Genomic DNA, 15862 nt, shown 5'->3' on the forward strand with positions numbered 1-15862 from the left:
AGGTATTCGAGACGGTACCTTTGGCATAACTATTCGAGATCTCGAATATCGAATACTTTCTATTATTCGAGGTATTCGAGTATTCGCGGATACTATTCGCACATCTCTACTTTAAATGATTTTTATTCAGTGCGGCGCTTATAAATTCTTTGAAAAGTTAGTCGTTATTTGAGTAAGGAAATTTAGTGATGCAAAAAAACATCGCCTTTCGTCTGGATTTATGCTTACGTTTATCGGATAGATGTTTATCTGTCGCCGCACCACTCCTGTTCCTGTATATCTGTTCGCAACAGGTATATTGGCTATTATTTGCTCCACCTCCGGTAAAGCAACAATTCGCTATAGCGAGTGTTTTTTAGTGCACCGTGGGGTGTCGTTATATCGAGGTTGCACTGTACTATACTACCACAGCATCAGAACTCCTGCAAAATCCCAAATCTTGCTTCACCCTAATGCAGCCAGACAGTGCTGGATTCAGGGTGCTCAATTGTACACGTTTCTCTTGTTCTTTTCTCCCACAGAAACAGAGGCCCAGCAGTGCCAGGGGCAGTAGTACGTCCGGGGGAAGCGTGTATTGCACCATGCCGAGGTCTTCCTCTGTCAGGGCGAAAGGGAAGGATGGCGATGGACGTGGGAAGCTGGCCAGTGGAGCAAACGGCACGGCCTCTGCGTCTCAGTCGCAGGCTGCGGCAGCCGCTGCAGCCCTCCTCGACTCAAAGCACAAGACTGCCAGGAAGGAGAAAGGCGTGGCTTCGTCGGTTGGAGGCGTGGTGGGTGCGCACGGCAAGAGCGGGAGGCTGCACCAGAAGGGACAAGCGGCTGCTGTGGCGACGGAGGAGAGCCGAGGGCAGGGCACGAAGAAGGAGGTGGCGTCGTCGTCGGTGGTGGTGAGGGCGAGGAAGAAAGTGTCGCAGCTCGACAAGGAGAAGAGCGCATCGACGGTGGTGACCAAGGGTGACGCCAAGGCCGTGTCTCAGTCAACGGAGAACGTGGCCTCAAGACCCAAGACGTGGCCCATGAGAGTCATGGAGGTAATTTCTATTTGCAATTGAATAGGGATGGATTCGTCCAAAATCTTAAATGATTTTAGATATTTTTGGTGAATTGAATTAAAAATGAAGTATTCTTTGGTGTTTTCCGAGCATATAGTGTTGTGGGAAGCTATTCAAGTTTTCCTTTGGGTCAATAATAACATGGCTACCAATATTTCGCACATGGAGTCTGCTTTCATCCTTGGGCCTGGTGTTAATCAAATCTATTCTGATTGGCTTGTTTGTGTCTTCCGTGTACCATTCGAATTCTCCTCAGTATAGGCTTCCATGCTTGGCTGTGTACGTAATCTGTGTTGTGATCGTAGTTCTTTATCTCAAGCCAGATATAGTTGCATTCTTTTGACGAGTTTAAGGTGCCTTTGATGTTCATTTAATGTCGTTGCGATTATTCTCCATCTTTCCTACCTACATTTGTCCTCACCCATTGTCATTAGTGGAAATGTTGGCAGCCATGTCATCATTGACCTGGTGAATAACCTTCCACGATGAATGTTATGTTGTTTCTTGGTCTTCTTGGTTGGTGATTTTTGTAATGGCACAGATCTAGTGGAAAATGACTCATTTTTATTCAGCAGGACATTTTCGTCCTTGCTGACAACGTTCCCCTTCCTAGGTAAATTTTTAAGAGTAAATATCCATCGTTCCTTGATATTATGGGCACTAGCCAAGACTTATAAGATCTTGAGAAGTAGTTTCATAATGAAAGGTGAAGTTGACCTGTCATCATCATCATTGGTCAGCAATCCTAAGATTGGTTTGACGCAGCTCTCCATTTCTCTCTCCTATCCGCTAATCTTCTTCATAGCTACATATTTATTCTCTTTTACATCCTTTATAATCTGTCCTATATAACTCATTCGGGGCTGTCCCTTGCCCTTTTTCCCTTTCGCTTGTCCTTTAACGATTGTCTTTATCAGACCATCATGCCTCAAAATGTGGCCAACTAAGCTGTCCCTTCTTCTGCTTAATGTTTTTAGGAGGCTTCTCTTTTCTCCTACTGTCCTTAGCACTTCCTGGTTACTCACACGGTCAATCCATTTTATCTTCATCATTCTCCGGTAGCAACACATTTCGAATGCTTCCACTCTTGACTTCTCTGCTGCTGTCAACGTCCAAGCCTCGCTTCCATAGAGAAACATACTCCATATGTAGCATCTGATGAATTGTTTCCTTACTTCTATGCTGGTATTTTCAGCTGTAAGAAGATTCTTCTTTTTGTAGAAAGCCCTCTTCACCTGCACTATTCTACTGTGTATTTCTTTCTTGCTCCGTCTATCGCTGGTAATTCGGCTTCCCAGGTAAGAGAACTCGTTCACCTCTTCAAGCTTATGCTTTCCTAGGTTGATGTTTGTTTTAGCCCCCTCTCTTTTGCTGCAAACTAATTTGATGATAATGAAAAAGTTGACCTATAAGGTTTATAATAATATGAATCTCAATAATCTAGCCTATTGTACTGCCTAAAAGGACATTTCTGTAATAAGAGACTTTGTTTTATGGATAACACATGCAAATAATGAGCGTGATTGGCAGTAGTGGCTTATTGTGACCCAGTGGTAAGGGAATATTTCTCAAGCATGTGAATATTGTGGCTGAGGTGAGGTTTAAGTTTGAGAGGTGGGGTGTGAAAATTTTTTAGCCCATTCAAATTTAAAGTGGTATTGGGAACAATAAAATTTATCACCTTAAGTTATTTTTGTAACTGATATCTGCCATACCTGCTATAAAATCTTAATTGCTATAGATTCCTTTCGTAATATCCTCGGAATCCTAACTATTTTTCTAAACAAATGTATGTACAGTAAACTCTTGATTTTACGAAGTCAGTGGGACCGGAAAATTGGCACTTCGTAAAATCGAGTTTCGTAATTTCAAACCTTTTTCATAAGTCACGAAAAAATGTTCGCTTTTGTTTCTTCCGCCCTTTTTTGTCTTTAGTGGTCTTATTTAAATATTTTCGGTGGTTATTCTCGGTATTATTCACAGAAAAGGCTTTTTGTTACCGATTTATGCTGTGATAGATCATTAAATAATTATACCACCATAAAATTCCCATTTCTCGTTCATACTTCAACATCAACGATCGCTTAAGAAATTCCCGACCAGTTTAGAAAACGTAATCAAATAATGAATTGCAAAGTTTATTATAAGAATTTAATGTTATAAATTTGTGGTTAGGAGCGAATAACAACTATTAAGTTCGTGTAAGATATATATTTGTTTCCAGCACCCACGGAATTTTAGCGGCAGCCGGCCTAACCGCCATTTATGTCGCCCTCTATTGCTCAGTGACGAGAAAAAAAGAAAAGCGAGGGCCTCCACCCGTTTCCAAAGTAACCTTCGTAAGTTAATATTTTGAGTTACTCCGTATTTTCAGTTGAATGTGCTATCTTTTCCATTAGTTATTTTCATTGAGATTCAGTTACGATTATAAATTACGTAGGATATGATTATCTTCTGGCGAATATTTGAAGTAAATTCTGTTTGAGTTCTCCGTCCGGATCCTGCGCTCCGTCATCTTAGCAGACATTGCTACGAAAGACTTTATTCTTCATCAGGACCATATTCTTCATACCGGGTGTGAAGTGCTATGTTCATATAGTATTTCTCTCTTCTTTTATGCCGACAGGAGCAAGGTTCCAAGCGGAAAACGACAGGAGAAACATCTTTCATTATCGGAGAAATAAAGAGAGAAAGGTTATTATCCGCATTGATTGTTTTCCTACAAGAGATGTTTCATCATTTCTCAACGTGTGTGAAGTATTGGTTCACTTGCGTGAATTCCCAAAAATGACACACAAAAACCTGTACATTTGCCTCATTTAGTTTTCGTGTCCCTTTCTCCGCCGTATTGAAAGTTATGCAAAGAATCATTGATGTAGAGAAAAGATTTTCTTAGCTTCAGCACTAAAAAATAGTTGCGCCATAATCGTAAATAAATATAGTGAGGAAAGAGCAAAGAAAATAATTTCAATTGAAACGTCAGCAGAGAAGAAGAGAGACAATTATAAGTGCGGCACCATTTCCCCGATAGTGGAAGATACTTCTTCAGCCTGTCTCCGGTTAATAACTTACCCCGGTTGCAGGTAAAGATGAACCATGCCCTTCTCCACAATCGGGGAACGTTCCCAGTGGGTGGGGTGAATAAGAGTGGGATGGGGATTGCCTGAGGAAAGAAGCGGTCAGCATATGGTGTGGTGAAGGGGGCAGGAGAAACAAGGGTGGGGAAAGGGCCTTCAGCTCTGCCTCAGTGTACGTTTGAGGGCGTATTTTTCTACGACGCACTCAAGCTCCATAACCTTAGGGGGGGAGTGAATGGGCAATGCTGGGGAAGGAGGGGTTTGGGATGCGTAAGGTGGGTGTCAGCAAGATCAGCAGAAGGCCGCGGGAGGAAGTAAACAAAGACTTTGGAAAAAAAGATCTCTCGGCATGGGAAAACGGGGAGACGCGCGAGAAGAAAGTTCATAGTTAGAGTTAGAAGTGCGTCTTCATTACGAGTAGCCTGAAAAATAAGTTTGTGGTTATTAGAGCCCAATACTTAAGATATTTAAGTTGTTTACTCAGGAAGGCTATTGTATACATGAAAAGATACTACTAAAAAAATCTGTTATTTTTTTTCTTTTTGCCCTTCTCCGTCGCCGCTTCCACCATGGTTTCTAACTTGCGTAAATGGGAATGAAATTGGGGACCTAACTCGTTAGCCAGATCAAAATATCTTAATGTTTGGAGGGCAGCGTGTACTTCTTTTTTATTTGGTGAAATTACTTCCTCACTTTCATCCTTGTCGTCACTGCTATTCTCACTAGTCCCGGCCGCTGCTTCTTCCAACGTATGTACCGGCGTCCCATTGTCGCAAGCCCGGAGATCATCGTCAAGGGCGATATAATCGTTTGATGTTGCGCGCTGTGCTCTTCCTGCTTTTTCCACAAAATTTTCAAAATCATCTTTTAAGCCTCTAATCTCCTCCGCGATTTTATCCGCTGCAGCTTCCTGAAGGTATAAGGTAACGAATCAACTATAGCCGTGATATTATAGCAGTAGAATTACTAGTAGGCTAGTTGTATCAATTACCAATCTCGAGAACATCCTGATGATGCGCTATCAAAGGGAATCCGGCCGATTTCCAGCAATTTGCGATTGTAGTGGAGGAAATAAAGTACGTCTTTGAACCGTGTTCCTGCAATGAAAAATGACAATTTTATTAACTTGGCCATTTTAGCAAAGTTAACAAAATCGTTATTTCTCATCGCAGAAACACTTTTGTGTTCACATCGCACTTTTGGGGAGAAAGGCTCGAAGGGTCGAAGAGAGGGGCCAGCGAGGGTGAGCTCGTCGAGAAAAGGGTCCCGGATTAGGGACCCTTCGAAGTGCTTCGGCGAAAAGTAGTCAAGTAGTCTTCGAAGTACGTTCACAGCAGCCTGCCTTGCGAACGTACCACGTATGTTCACAGCAGTGCAAATTGTTAATTAGGTGTGTAAGAAATACCCCGCGCGACCTTCCTGACATGTTAAACTACGAAGTATTGTCGTTGCGATGTTTACGAATAGGCACGTAAATAGGGGCATTATGTCAGTCGCGATATTTTACTGCACTCCTACTTCCCCTAATTTCCCACCGTGAGGTTTTAGGCGAACCCTTTCTCTCCAAAGTTGCACTATCATTTACAATTTCACACTTTAGATGAACCACAGTTGAAAGCTGATTTTTTTTAGCTACATACGCCGGCGTAACTAGTTTTGTTGACAAATATTTCGCCATAGTTTGTATAAACGAATGCCTTTCGCTCCTGGGGACCGATCCAGGGTTCGTAAATTCAAAACATTTCGTAAAATCGAAACTTCGTGTAATCGAATAGGACCATGTATTTACCATAAGCTTTTCACCGGGACCGCACTATCACTTCGTAAAATCCTGCTTCGTATAATCAAGAGTTTACTGTAAATAGTGCCAAATGTGAATTCTTGAAACAGAAAAGTGATTAAAAAAAGTAAATACCCTCATAGAAGTTTTAGACTTTTGGCAAGCTATAATGTAAATATTTAAGTAAATGAAAGGTCGTAGCACTTTTCCACAAGAATTTTTAATGCGTACAACGCGTTTCGGCTCACTGAGCCATCATCTGGTACAAGACTTGGTACAAGGTCTTGTACCAGATGATAGCTCAGTGAGCCGAAACGCGTTGTACGCATTAAAAATTCTTGTGGAAAAGTGCTACGACCTTTCATTTACTTAAATATGTCTAACTTCCACCAATTGAAGCCTGAATCTGTTGAACTTATAATGTAAATGGTGCAAACGAGCCATCATTGAAATTAAAAACAATTTTGTGTTTACTAAATCACAATAATAACATGTTTATATGCATTGTTGAACAAGGACACAGCAGGCAAAGTCCTCTTCAAGACAATAATGCTTGAAAATTAAGATTTACCAAGCACAAAAATTTGCTGATATTCTTTCACTGATGAATCCTTGAGTATATGTATTCATTTATTTACAGTAAGTCCTCATTCTACGTCACCCCGTTTAACGTCATTTTGCGATGAAGTCACGAAAATTTTGAGATAGTCATTCGTTTATCCCACCTTTGCTTCGCGATAACAGCAAGTCTTTTAAATTTTGCGCGAGAAAAAAGGCAAAGCGGCAGGCGTTGCAGGTTGTTCGTTTAGTGGGCGGTAATACAGTCAGTCTGTACAAAATGTAAAATGGTGTGTTTATTGTTAATTGCCATTACGGTTTTAGCGAATTTTCTGCAAAATGAATTCTTAGGTAGGTGCTAAGGTTTTACATGACATAATGGTTTTCAGGAACCTAAAACGTGATTTCAAGGCATTTTTCCGTGCAGAACTCTAAATTTTTTGTCATCACTTTTTCCTTCGTGTTCACAATAATTTTGGTTCCTGTAACTGCGACGATGTTTCAGCGATGATGATGCCCCGGCGACCCTTGCTCGGGCGACCACCATAGCAAAGACGGAAAGCAATTGCGGGAAGATACAAAAATGGAGAAGGATTTACGTCACTGCTGCTATTGTCGTTGATGAAGACAAGAACTCTTATTTATGCCATAGTTTGGCATTCCCATCGTAAAAAATGCCCCAAATATGATATGCTAAAATTTTTTCGTGTAGGAATTGTTTGGTCTAGGAGCCGATATTCACTTTTTACATTGTTTTTTATGGGATATTATGTTTTGATTAACGTCATTTCGTTTATCATCACATTTTTCAGGAACGGTATGTGACGTTAAAAGAGGACTCACTGTACTTAAGTAAGAGAAAATCTGACAGTGAAAAACACCGGAGTTAGGCATTAAGAAAACCCCACGGGAGTTAGACATTAAGTTGGTGGTATAATTAAACATTGTTAATATCTTAAAAATTAATTATTAACTTATATAAATTCTTCTCTGGGTGCCAAGTCCAAGCAAGAAAGAAATACACAGTAGAATAGTGCAGGCGAAGAGGGCTTTCTACAAAAAGAAGGTCCAATGGCATTTACAGAGCTCCATTTATTTAATTTTTTGAAACGTCAACTATGATTGTTTGGGGTGCCTTGCCTTACATGCCTTATTTTCTGAACTGCATACCGATAAGTGTCGGTTGTACCGACAGTCGTCAGTAGTGCAGTCCAAGAATTAAATTTTCAGGAATGCAAGCACTGATCATCTGTAGCTACGTACAGAATTCAGCTCACTATGATGAAAAACAAGTTGTTTTTCCTATGAACTTAATTTTGTTTTGTCTTTCATTTTTTAATCATCCTCTTTGGTTATTTTTATGGCGATGACATAAAATACAATTTTCTGGCCCCATGAATCCTCTTTTCCTTCCATCGGTTGATTATTTTTGTTACTGGGATTTTGGGTCTGAGTAATTGAAACTCATGAAACTTTTTCACTTGGGAAACTTTGTTTGGTGGTCCTATGAAAGTTTCATGGGTGAGGTGTTATTGCATGTATATTATTGTACATTCATTAGATCTGACCATTGGTTTAAGAATGCCTCTTCTTTTTCAGGGTAAGAGTTCCAGGTCATCCCCTCAGTTGCAAGGCCCTAACTCATCCACTGGAGGAGTGTCATCAAATACAGGCACTCCAGAGAAGGCCAGCTCAGTCTCTTCTAGGGTGAAAATTTCGTCATCTGATTCTTCCAGGAATTCCTCACCCGCACTCAGGCCAAAGGGCTCTGTCAGGGCAGCCGCCAGCAAGGCCAATCGCACTTTCACCCCTACGCCGACACGTGCTGCCAGGAAAGCGGAAGTTGCTTCCCAGCCGCAGCAGACGGGCTCCCCACTCAGCGGTTCCCAAGGCACTCTCACAAAGGGTGGGACGTCGTCCCCTAGGCGAGGGCCCATCAGCAACGCCAAGGGTCCCTCGCGACCCACTCCCGATTCCACATCCTCGAGGGCCAGTAACTCTCCAGTCGCTAATCTCAGGAGGACGGGAGCGGCAGCAGCCGGGGGGAGAACGGCCCAAACCACGGCACCGATAACGCCCACGCCGAAGAGGACCCCGTGGTCCCGAAACAAAAACGCGACACCCGCCCAAGTGAAGCAGGGGGCTGGGGGGGCAGTTGCATCTCCTCCGAGGACCACCTCGGTGAGGAGCGGCAACGAGATACTGGCAAAGAAAATCATCCCTGGGTCGAAGCCCAGGACTCCGCTAGCGGAGAGGTCAACGCGGCCCTTCTCGCCGAAGACGTCGACCGTCAATGGGGGAGGGGGGAGCACGGGGTCACCTGGAGGTCATTCATCCTCGACGTTGGCCTCGAGGAAGAAGCCCCTGTCAGGGACCTACACTCACTCCCGCTCCGGGTCAAATGTTTCCCTGGACAAGGGCAAGGTGGACATAGTGACCCCATCAGGGGTTGGGGAGAGGTCGGGAACTTTCTTGAAGGATGAGCCGACAGTGTTGAAGAGGCCGGAAAATATGGGAGCAGGGAAGTAGTGCGAATGCAGTGCAGTTTGGGCTGTGAGCAAGTGAGGTTTAGGATGGGTTGCAGCTTGGCTGTCATTTGCCGAGTGTCTCTGTTTTGGTGAGTGGTTTCTGTGAATGTGTGTATTGGCATGATGTGATGCACATTGTGCTTAAAAGAATGTTACTTATACTCAACCAGGTGCAATCTTTGATTTGCTCGGGGTAAGGTAATGGAATCGCAATTGAGAGCTCATTATTTATTATGAAGATTGTCTCTTAATCTTTTACTTTCATGATCGTTAGATACGTATGTAACAAAAAAGAGAATTATGAAATTGCTGATAGTACGAGTCCGATGATTGCGATGCATTTATTTTTTTGAAATGGATGCAAATTTGGACAGGAGTTCAAGCCCATTTGTTGTTAAGTTTTATGTTGCTCAAACCAAGAGGCCAAAATGTAAGGAACACGTAAAAGCCATACTTGCTCGTATCAATCCCAGTCAAGGTATTCTAATCAGATTGCATTTATAAAAATCTTTTTTCCGGAATGAAAGTGCAATATAATCTAGTCAGATTAGTGTTATGTGGAAGAGAACATTCGGTGTGAACTCTCAAGCAGTCATAATTAATACTTATATTTATTATAATTTCAAGTTGTTTTTGTTTTTTTTCTTTTCATTGGATGAGTTAAAGATTATGATATTTATTTTTTATTACATATATTTTTCACCAGAAGGTAAACACGAGTGTGTGTTACATGAATATGATATAGTTTTCTTATACAATATGAAAATGGTCATCCATGGATGTATACATATGTATACATTTGCATTGGAATGAGGATGACAGTCAGTATTAAATATGTATGCGAAAGGGCTCTCCCTCTCAATTTGGCCCCATTTGATCTTTTTTTGATGATAATTATTATCCATGTAAACCCATTTGCAATCATCTTGGAATTTTAATGGTAATCAGAGCAGACCTTTATCGCCATTAATTAGCCTATATCTCAAAATTAAGGAATTACATCTGAAAAAATAATTGAAAAGTAAAAATCAAATGTCAAATACATATGAGACAGGAAAATGTTACTCAGGGTTTGATTTTTTAACCATAAAATTCTGAGATGATAGCATAGTTGTTAAGGAAGTAATACATCACGTATTAAGGGCAGGAGGGGTACACATCCTCGTGAGGTGAGGAACTGGCAATCCTATGCATAAGGTTGTCAATTTCTCATCTCAAATTCTGTCGCATTTAAACGTATTCTTTTTTATATTATCTTAAATTATTTCAAGAAGGACATTGGTAGAATTGTCAGCATTGCTTAGATGACTCGAGTAAATACCTATGTAGCATTTTTATTTGCATTTACTAGTCATTGTGCTCTTTATTGTTTTCTAGTCTTGAGGAAAACAAATCTTTATTTCTATTGGCTTTATCATTATTGTGATCAATTTCTTACCAAAAAATACTCTTTATATGTTATCTCTGTTTGAAATCTAGTTCTTCTTACTGTTGTTTATGCTTACTGAAATATGTACAATTCTGTATTTGTTTATGTTTTTGTAGAAGTTTTAGAATTTTGTGATGGATGGATGAAAATGTGATGGATCATATCACGTTTTACATGTTATTTTCTTTTGGTGTTAGTGTTCATAGTCACAGATTTGATGTTTAATTAGGGGACGTCTCTCCTTAAAATTTTTGTTGACTCTTCAATCTTTTCATGTGGGGTATTTATCGGCTCAGTTTATTGCTCTTTGTGATATCAATTTGCAAGTGAAATGTCAGATTACAGCATGTTTAACAGTAGCATCATATTATCTGGCAGTGATTCAATCAACACGGAAGTATGCTTGTCATAAAAAAGTTCCTGGCCATGTATGATGATTCCAATGTATTGCTCAGTGCGCAATCCGTAGCAAATAAGTGCACTGAATTGAATCCATTTATGTACACCGTGCGTCTGTGGTGGCTTGCTGGAAGACGATATACCCATGCAACTGCCTTGTTTGGAAAGTATGTAGTATCAGATGACAAAATTTTGCTGTTTTGAACTCTCTGAGTTTTTAATAGAAGTAATCAAATGATGTCCACTGACCTTACTTGATGCATACCACCCTGTGGTTTCAATATCTATCCTGTTTCAATATCATATAACCGTTGGTTTCCTTCAACGAAATCCGGATATTATTCTAATTTAAGTTATATTTGTTGCTTATCATTTATTTATTTGTTTTCTAGATGGTAGTTTGAAATTGTTTAATTTTATTGCTTGTGCCGTAGTGTGTGGAAAATTTTTACTTCATATTATTAACCATTGGGTGTCAATGGTGTCACTTAACAGGTATAAAAAAGTGAAAGCAAAGCTTTCTTTGTTTCCCCTGATGCCATGAATATTAGTGCATTTATTTGGTATGTCCATGAAATAGTTTTCCATAAAAAACCCTGGGAGTATTTTCAAGCAGCCGTATATCATGGTAACGTAGAAATTTGATCTAAAGCCTAAACTGTCAGAAAAATGTGTGAAATTGTTCCTGTTGACATTCATTCATTCTCAATTTTGTAATGGTAATACAAATAGTCTTCCTCCTCCTGCACATAAATCTGACTTATGTAAAGGATATATTTCATGTTTCCTCTGAGATGTAATTCCAATGGTGTTGATTGAAGTGTAAGAAATCTCAGCAATGTGGGCACAAAAAAATGTTGTATTACTTGGATATTAAGTGAAAATTACATAATGGAAGTAAGTTCCTTTTTGGTTTATCAGAATGAATTTAGATGCTCTCTCTAATGAAGAAAAAGGTGCATCATAGACATTTTCTTGTCTTCTGTGGTTTTTGTGGAATATAAATGCGTAGTCACATACATATTGAGAAATTTGACCTTTTAATTTAAAAGTAGTATACCCTGTTTAACTGAATGACTTTGTGATTTTCATGTTATAGTGGGCTCTGAACAAGAGCTGCATGATAAATATTTATTCAGGAATAAGGATTTTGATGATGACAGTAATTTGATGGAAAAAGCCGCCGAAGTGTTGAGTCAGGGACAGTATGTTAATCGGATCCATGTGTTTCGTTGTCTGCGTAACTGTTATGAGTGAATGGATAGCTGTTTTAGCTAGCATTTTAATGCTTTAACCAGAATCAGCCTTGTATTACTTCAAGCCAATCCAATGAATTGTTTTCAGTTCCTTTTTCTCCAATTTGTCGTTTGATGACTTAGGAAGCTCTGTATAAGCTGAATTTTCAGTGATACATTTGCAGTTTCCGGTAGCACAATGTACATTTAACTGAGCACAAAGCATCTTGTGTATTTAAATGCTTTTCCTCTTTGCATGGCTAGTATGTAATGCCTTCAAGCAGCATCATGATAGCAAGTACGTACATGTGAGGCAGTAGCTGTGTTAACTTTGGGCCATATTTTTAGCAAGGACATTTGATTGTTCCGGTATCTTTGCCTTGAAAATTTTAATTTGCTGCAGATGATATTGAGAATGATTATAAAAAATAGTTTAATCTAAATTTTAAGGATACCAGAAAGTTTCATCCTATCTTGAACTGAGGTAAATGCCAGGATGACTAAGTCATCAATGAGTCTTTATTCAACATGAATTCAAGGGTTAATGAAGAAAAGTAAAGGTCACTCACAACTGCCAGCATATTTCCATGATATTATTTTAGCCAAGTTAATGATGATGGGATGCATCTAATACAGCCTTGGGTGGTTTCTTACATTGATATTTTTTACAGTGTGTAATCAATGAATACCAGAGAATTTATTACCCTGGTCTTACAGCACAAGTTCAACTCTTGTTATATTGTGCTTCACATTTATTCAGTTGACTATGACATTGTTCTATTGTTAAAAATATATGTCACAATTATTTACCTCGAAGCTGATGACCTTGAAAGAATTTAACAGAAGAATCAAATTGTTCCACAGGCAAAATTTTCTCTGCTGGTTAAAAAAATAACACTCACTTGAATTGATAACAAAATTTTTATTTTTGTATACATTATTGCAACGGCTTATATTTTGTGTGTTTGATGGATGATGTACGTTGTAAATAAACATGATGCTTCAGTTCATGGTAATTTAAAAGAATGACTAAAAGAATTCATTTGTCAATTAATGTCCCCCTAACCCTATTCCTCTGGGCATCCATTTCGGCTTGCGTTTGAAGTTCCACTTGTTTGCGTTTTGTCACCCCTTTCCTTTCCAATTGCTTCTCTATAATTCTGGCATTATTTGCATACGAGTCAGCAACTTCTCTCTGGAAAGGAAAAAATTATTTAATATGCACATGTATACATATTTAAGATGTGTCGAGGGGCGGGAAAAATACCAACAACATTTGTGGCACCACTTGAGGAGAAAATGCTTGCTTTCTGATAATATGCCACTGAGTCGGAATCCTGATGAGACAAATTTAAACACATCCCACTATTTTCTCCATTTCATGAAACAAGTCAGAGACTAAAAGTGAACTGATTGACCGTAGGCAAGAGTAGGAGAAGGAGTAAGGCATGAAGAACATAGATGGAGAAGAGTAGGTATGCAGGAAAGTTTAGGCATTACAGCTAAGTAGAACATGTCAAAGGCGTCAAATAAAAACTAGGTAAATATCTAATAGACCACCGCTAGTTGCTATCAAGGCAGACAAGCTATAATAATTTTGTCCCTAATTTGTTTTGTGAAAAGAGGAAGGCGGTGAGATATGCTTGAACTCCCCTTTTCAGAATTTGGACTTCTGACATGTCATCATAAATGAAACTCATTAAGAGACCACTATTGGCAACACTAACTTTGTTGGGATATTATTTTTCTCCCTTAGTACCTTGAAAAGGTTATTCTCCTACAAACTTTGGGGCATGGATGCCAATTGAAAATGACTACTTACTTAATTTTTATTAGTTTTGTTCTCAGGAGAAGAGATAAACATGGAGTTAAGACTGCAATGGAATCGAAACTACTGTGAGTCGAAACGGTGCACAACAGCCAGAGCGAAACGAAAAGGATTTATGGTTTGAACCACAGCAACAACGTGCTTCACCAACCAATTACCGATGACACCAAGAACCATTCGGAGACAATGTGTTGACCATTATGCCCCTTCTCTGCCCATTTTTTACTCACCTTTCTTTAACCATTCAACTTACCAATCAATTTCTGAGCACTTAAAGGTTAAGGCTTTCACCAGGACTGTACACAGTGACCTTGTTTTAAGCAGATGGGTGATATGAGAGGGACAATGGCAATGACAATCTTGAAGCTCCCTAAAAATGTACTGGCTATAGCATCAACATTTCATACTAGGCTTTGGATTCACCTTGGTAAAGATAATGGCTTTTCTCATTTCTGTTGCACCTAAATCTAATTCATAGATTCTATGCTTTGATTTTGAAAATATGCAGAAAAAATTTATGGTTCTCCCAATTACAGAAGTGAATTATACATCTCAAGGGAATGTGACAATGCTTACGGTCAAAAAGCAACTCCATGGTTCCATGAATTATGTATCATGAAACAGTCTAGCCGCTGGTCAAAGCAATCATGAAATTTCAGAGGTTAACCCACTAATAGTCCCATAAGATGCTTGCTTGGTAGCAGGGACGGGCAATGCACTTACAATATCCTTTAGTACATTCGTCCAAAAAATATATATTTAGCGGTAAATAAGTCTCCAGTATGGCAGACGAATGTGTGTTATAAGTCTGTGAAAAGTATATTATCCAGATGTGGGACTCAATGGTCTTCTCTAACCCATGCTTCTTCGGCTACTCCTTATATCAAATCATAAGCACGAGCTAACTTACCGCCTCAATTTCATCTTCCTCTTCGTCTATGGTTGAAACAGTAACAGAGCTAAATTTGCCCATGTTCTTCGTATGTTTGGTAACCATGATTTTCTTAGGCTTCTCAACAGCAACCTGGTTATAAATATCGGTGGCTCCTTCTCCAGAGCTTTTTAGAGCTCCTTTAACGATAAAGATAACGTTACTATGTCGATCGTGCTTGTAGTATAAGAGCAGCTCGCACCTGGAAGGGATTACAAAGCCCAATTAAACATCAATATTTTCATTAATATGATGGATTAACCACATAGCTACACAAGTAACTTACTTGCGGCATTTCATTCGATACTGCCTCTCTATACCTTCAGGTCTTTTTATGTAAACAGTCTCATCAGGTTCGCACGTTACTTTATGAGCATGTTTACTTCCGTCAATTACCCTGGCACCATCTCTTCTCCGGAGGGGCAGCTTTTCAATGTGGCAATCTGAAAGTTTTTCCTCCATTTATTTAATCCAAATATGATCAATTAAGTGCCCGGCAATCAATGTATGCGTGTGACTTACCTAAAATTAATGTCATGTGTCCACAGAGACAATAGTACAAGTGAAGGGGCCTCTCCTCCCTGTACTCTTCTTTATCTCTCGTGTCCGAGCAGACAATACTGCGCGATACAACTTTAGGCATCGCCAAAAATTTCCGAAGAAAATCACTACTTAATTCACGCTATGAACGATACGTCCGCGAGTTTTATTTTGTCAACAAGGAGAGTTACATCACTAAGCACAGAAAAACCAACCACACTGCAGGAATATCAGAGGAATTTATGAGATATTCATCCAAGTGCAGTGCATAGAGTTATCCAAGACAACAAGAGAGAACGCCAAATGGCATAAATACCTCCGCAATTAGGCAAAGATTAACCAAAACCAAAAGATCTTGTTTCCCTTGTTTACCTGACTCCAACAACAGAAGACAACCGAAAATACAACCAGACTCGACTGCTGAGTCGATCAGTCGACAAATATTTTTTGCTGGTATTAATGCTGGCCATTTCCATTAATGTGTGTTTAATATAATTAATAAGTT

The 15862-nt window shown here is 39.6% G+C and overlaps 2 protein-coding genes across 3 annotated transcripts in view; one reads left to right on the plus strand and one right to left on the minus strand.

Annotated features, from left to right (window-relative positions):
* Positions 1-13084, plus strand: part of LOC124159557 — a 52316-nt gene extending 39232 nt beyond the window's left edge. For both annotated transcript variants that reach the window (XM_046535438.1, XM_046535439.1), the window contains exons 11-12: positions 522-1031; positions 8067-13084. In XM_046535438.1, coding sequence (XP_046391394.1) covers positions 522-1031; positions 8067-8996 — 1440 coding nt within the window. In that variant the 3' untranslated portion in view covers positions 8997-13084. The remainder of the gene's footprint in view (positions 1-521; positions 1032-8066) is intronic.
* Positions 12961-15752, minus strand: LOC124159558 (STING ER exit protein). Its single transcript, XM_046535440.1, has 4 exons — positions 15340-15752; positions 15104-15260; positions 14797-15019; positions 12961-13253 (listed from the first exon to the last, which is right to left on the minus strand). The coding sequence occupies exons 1-4, from the start codon at positions 15458-15460 to the stop codon at positions 13098-13100; spliced, it is 657 nt and encodes a 218-aa protein (XP_046391396.1). The 5' UTR covers positions 15461-15752; the 3' UTR covers positions 12961-13097.
* Positions 15753-15862: the final 110 nt, after the last annotated feature.

The sequence above is a fragment of the Ischnura elegans genome, chromosome 5 (assembly GCF_921293095.1).
Source record: "Ischnura elegans chromosome 5, ioIscEleg1.1, whole genome shotgun sequence".
NCBI lineage: Eukaryota > Metazoa > Arthropoda > Insecta > Odonata > Coenagrionidae > Ischnura > Ischnura elegans.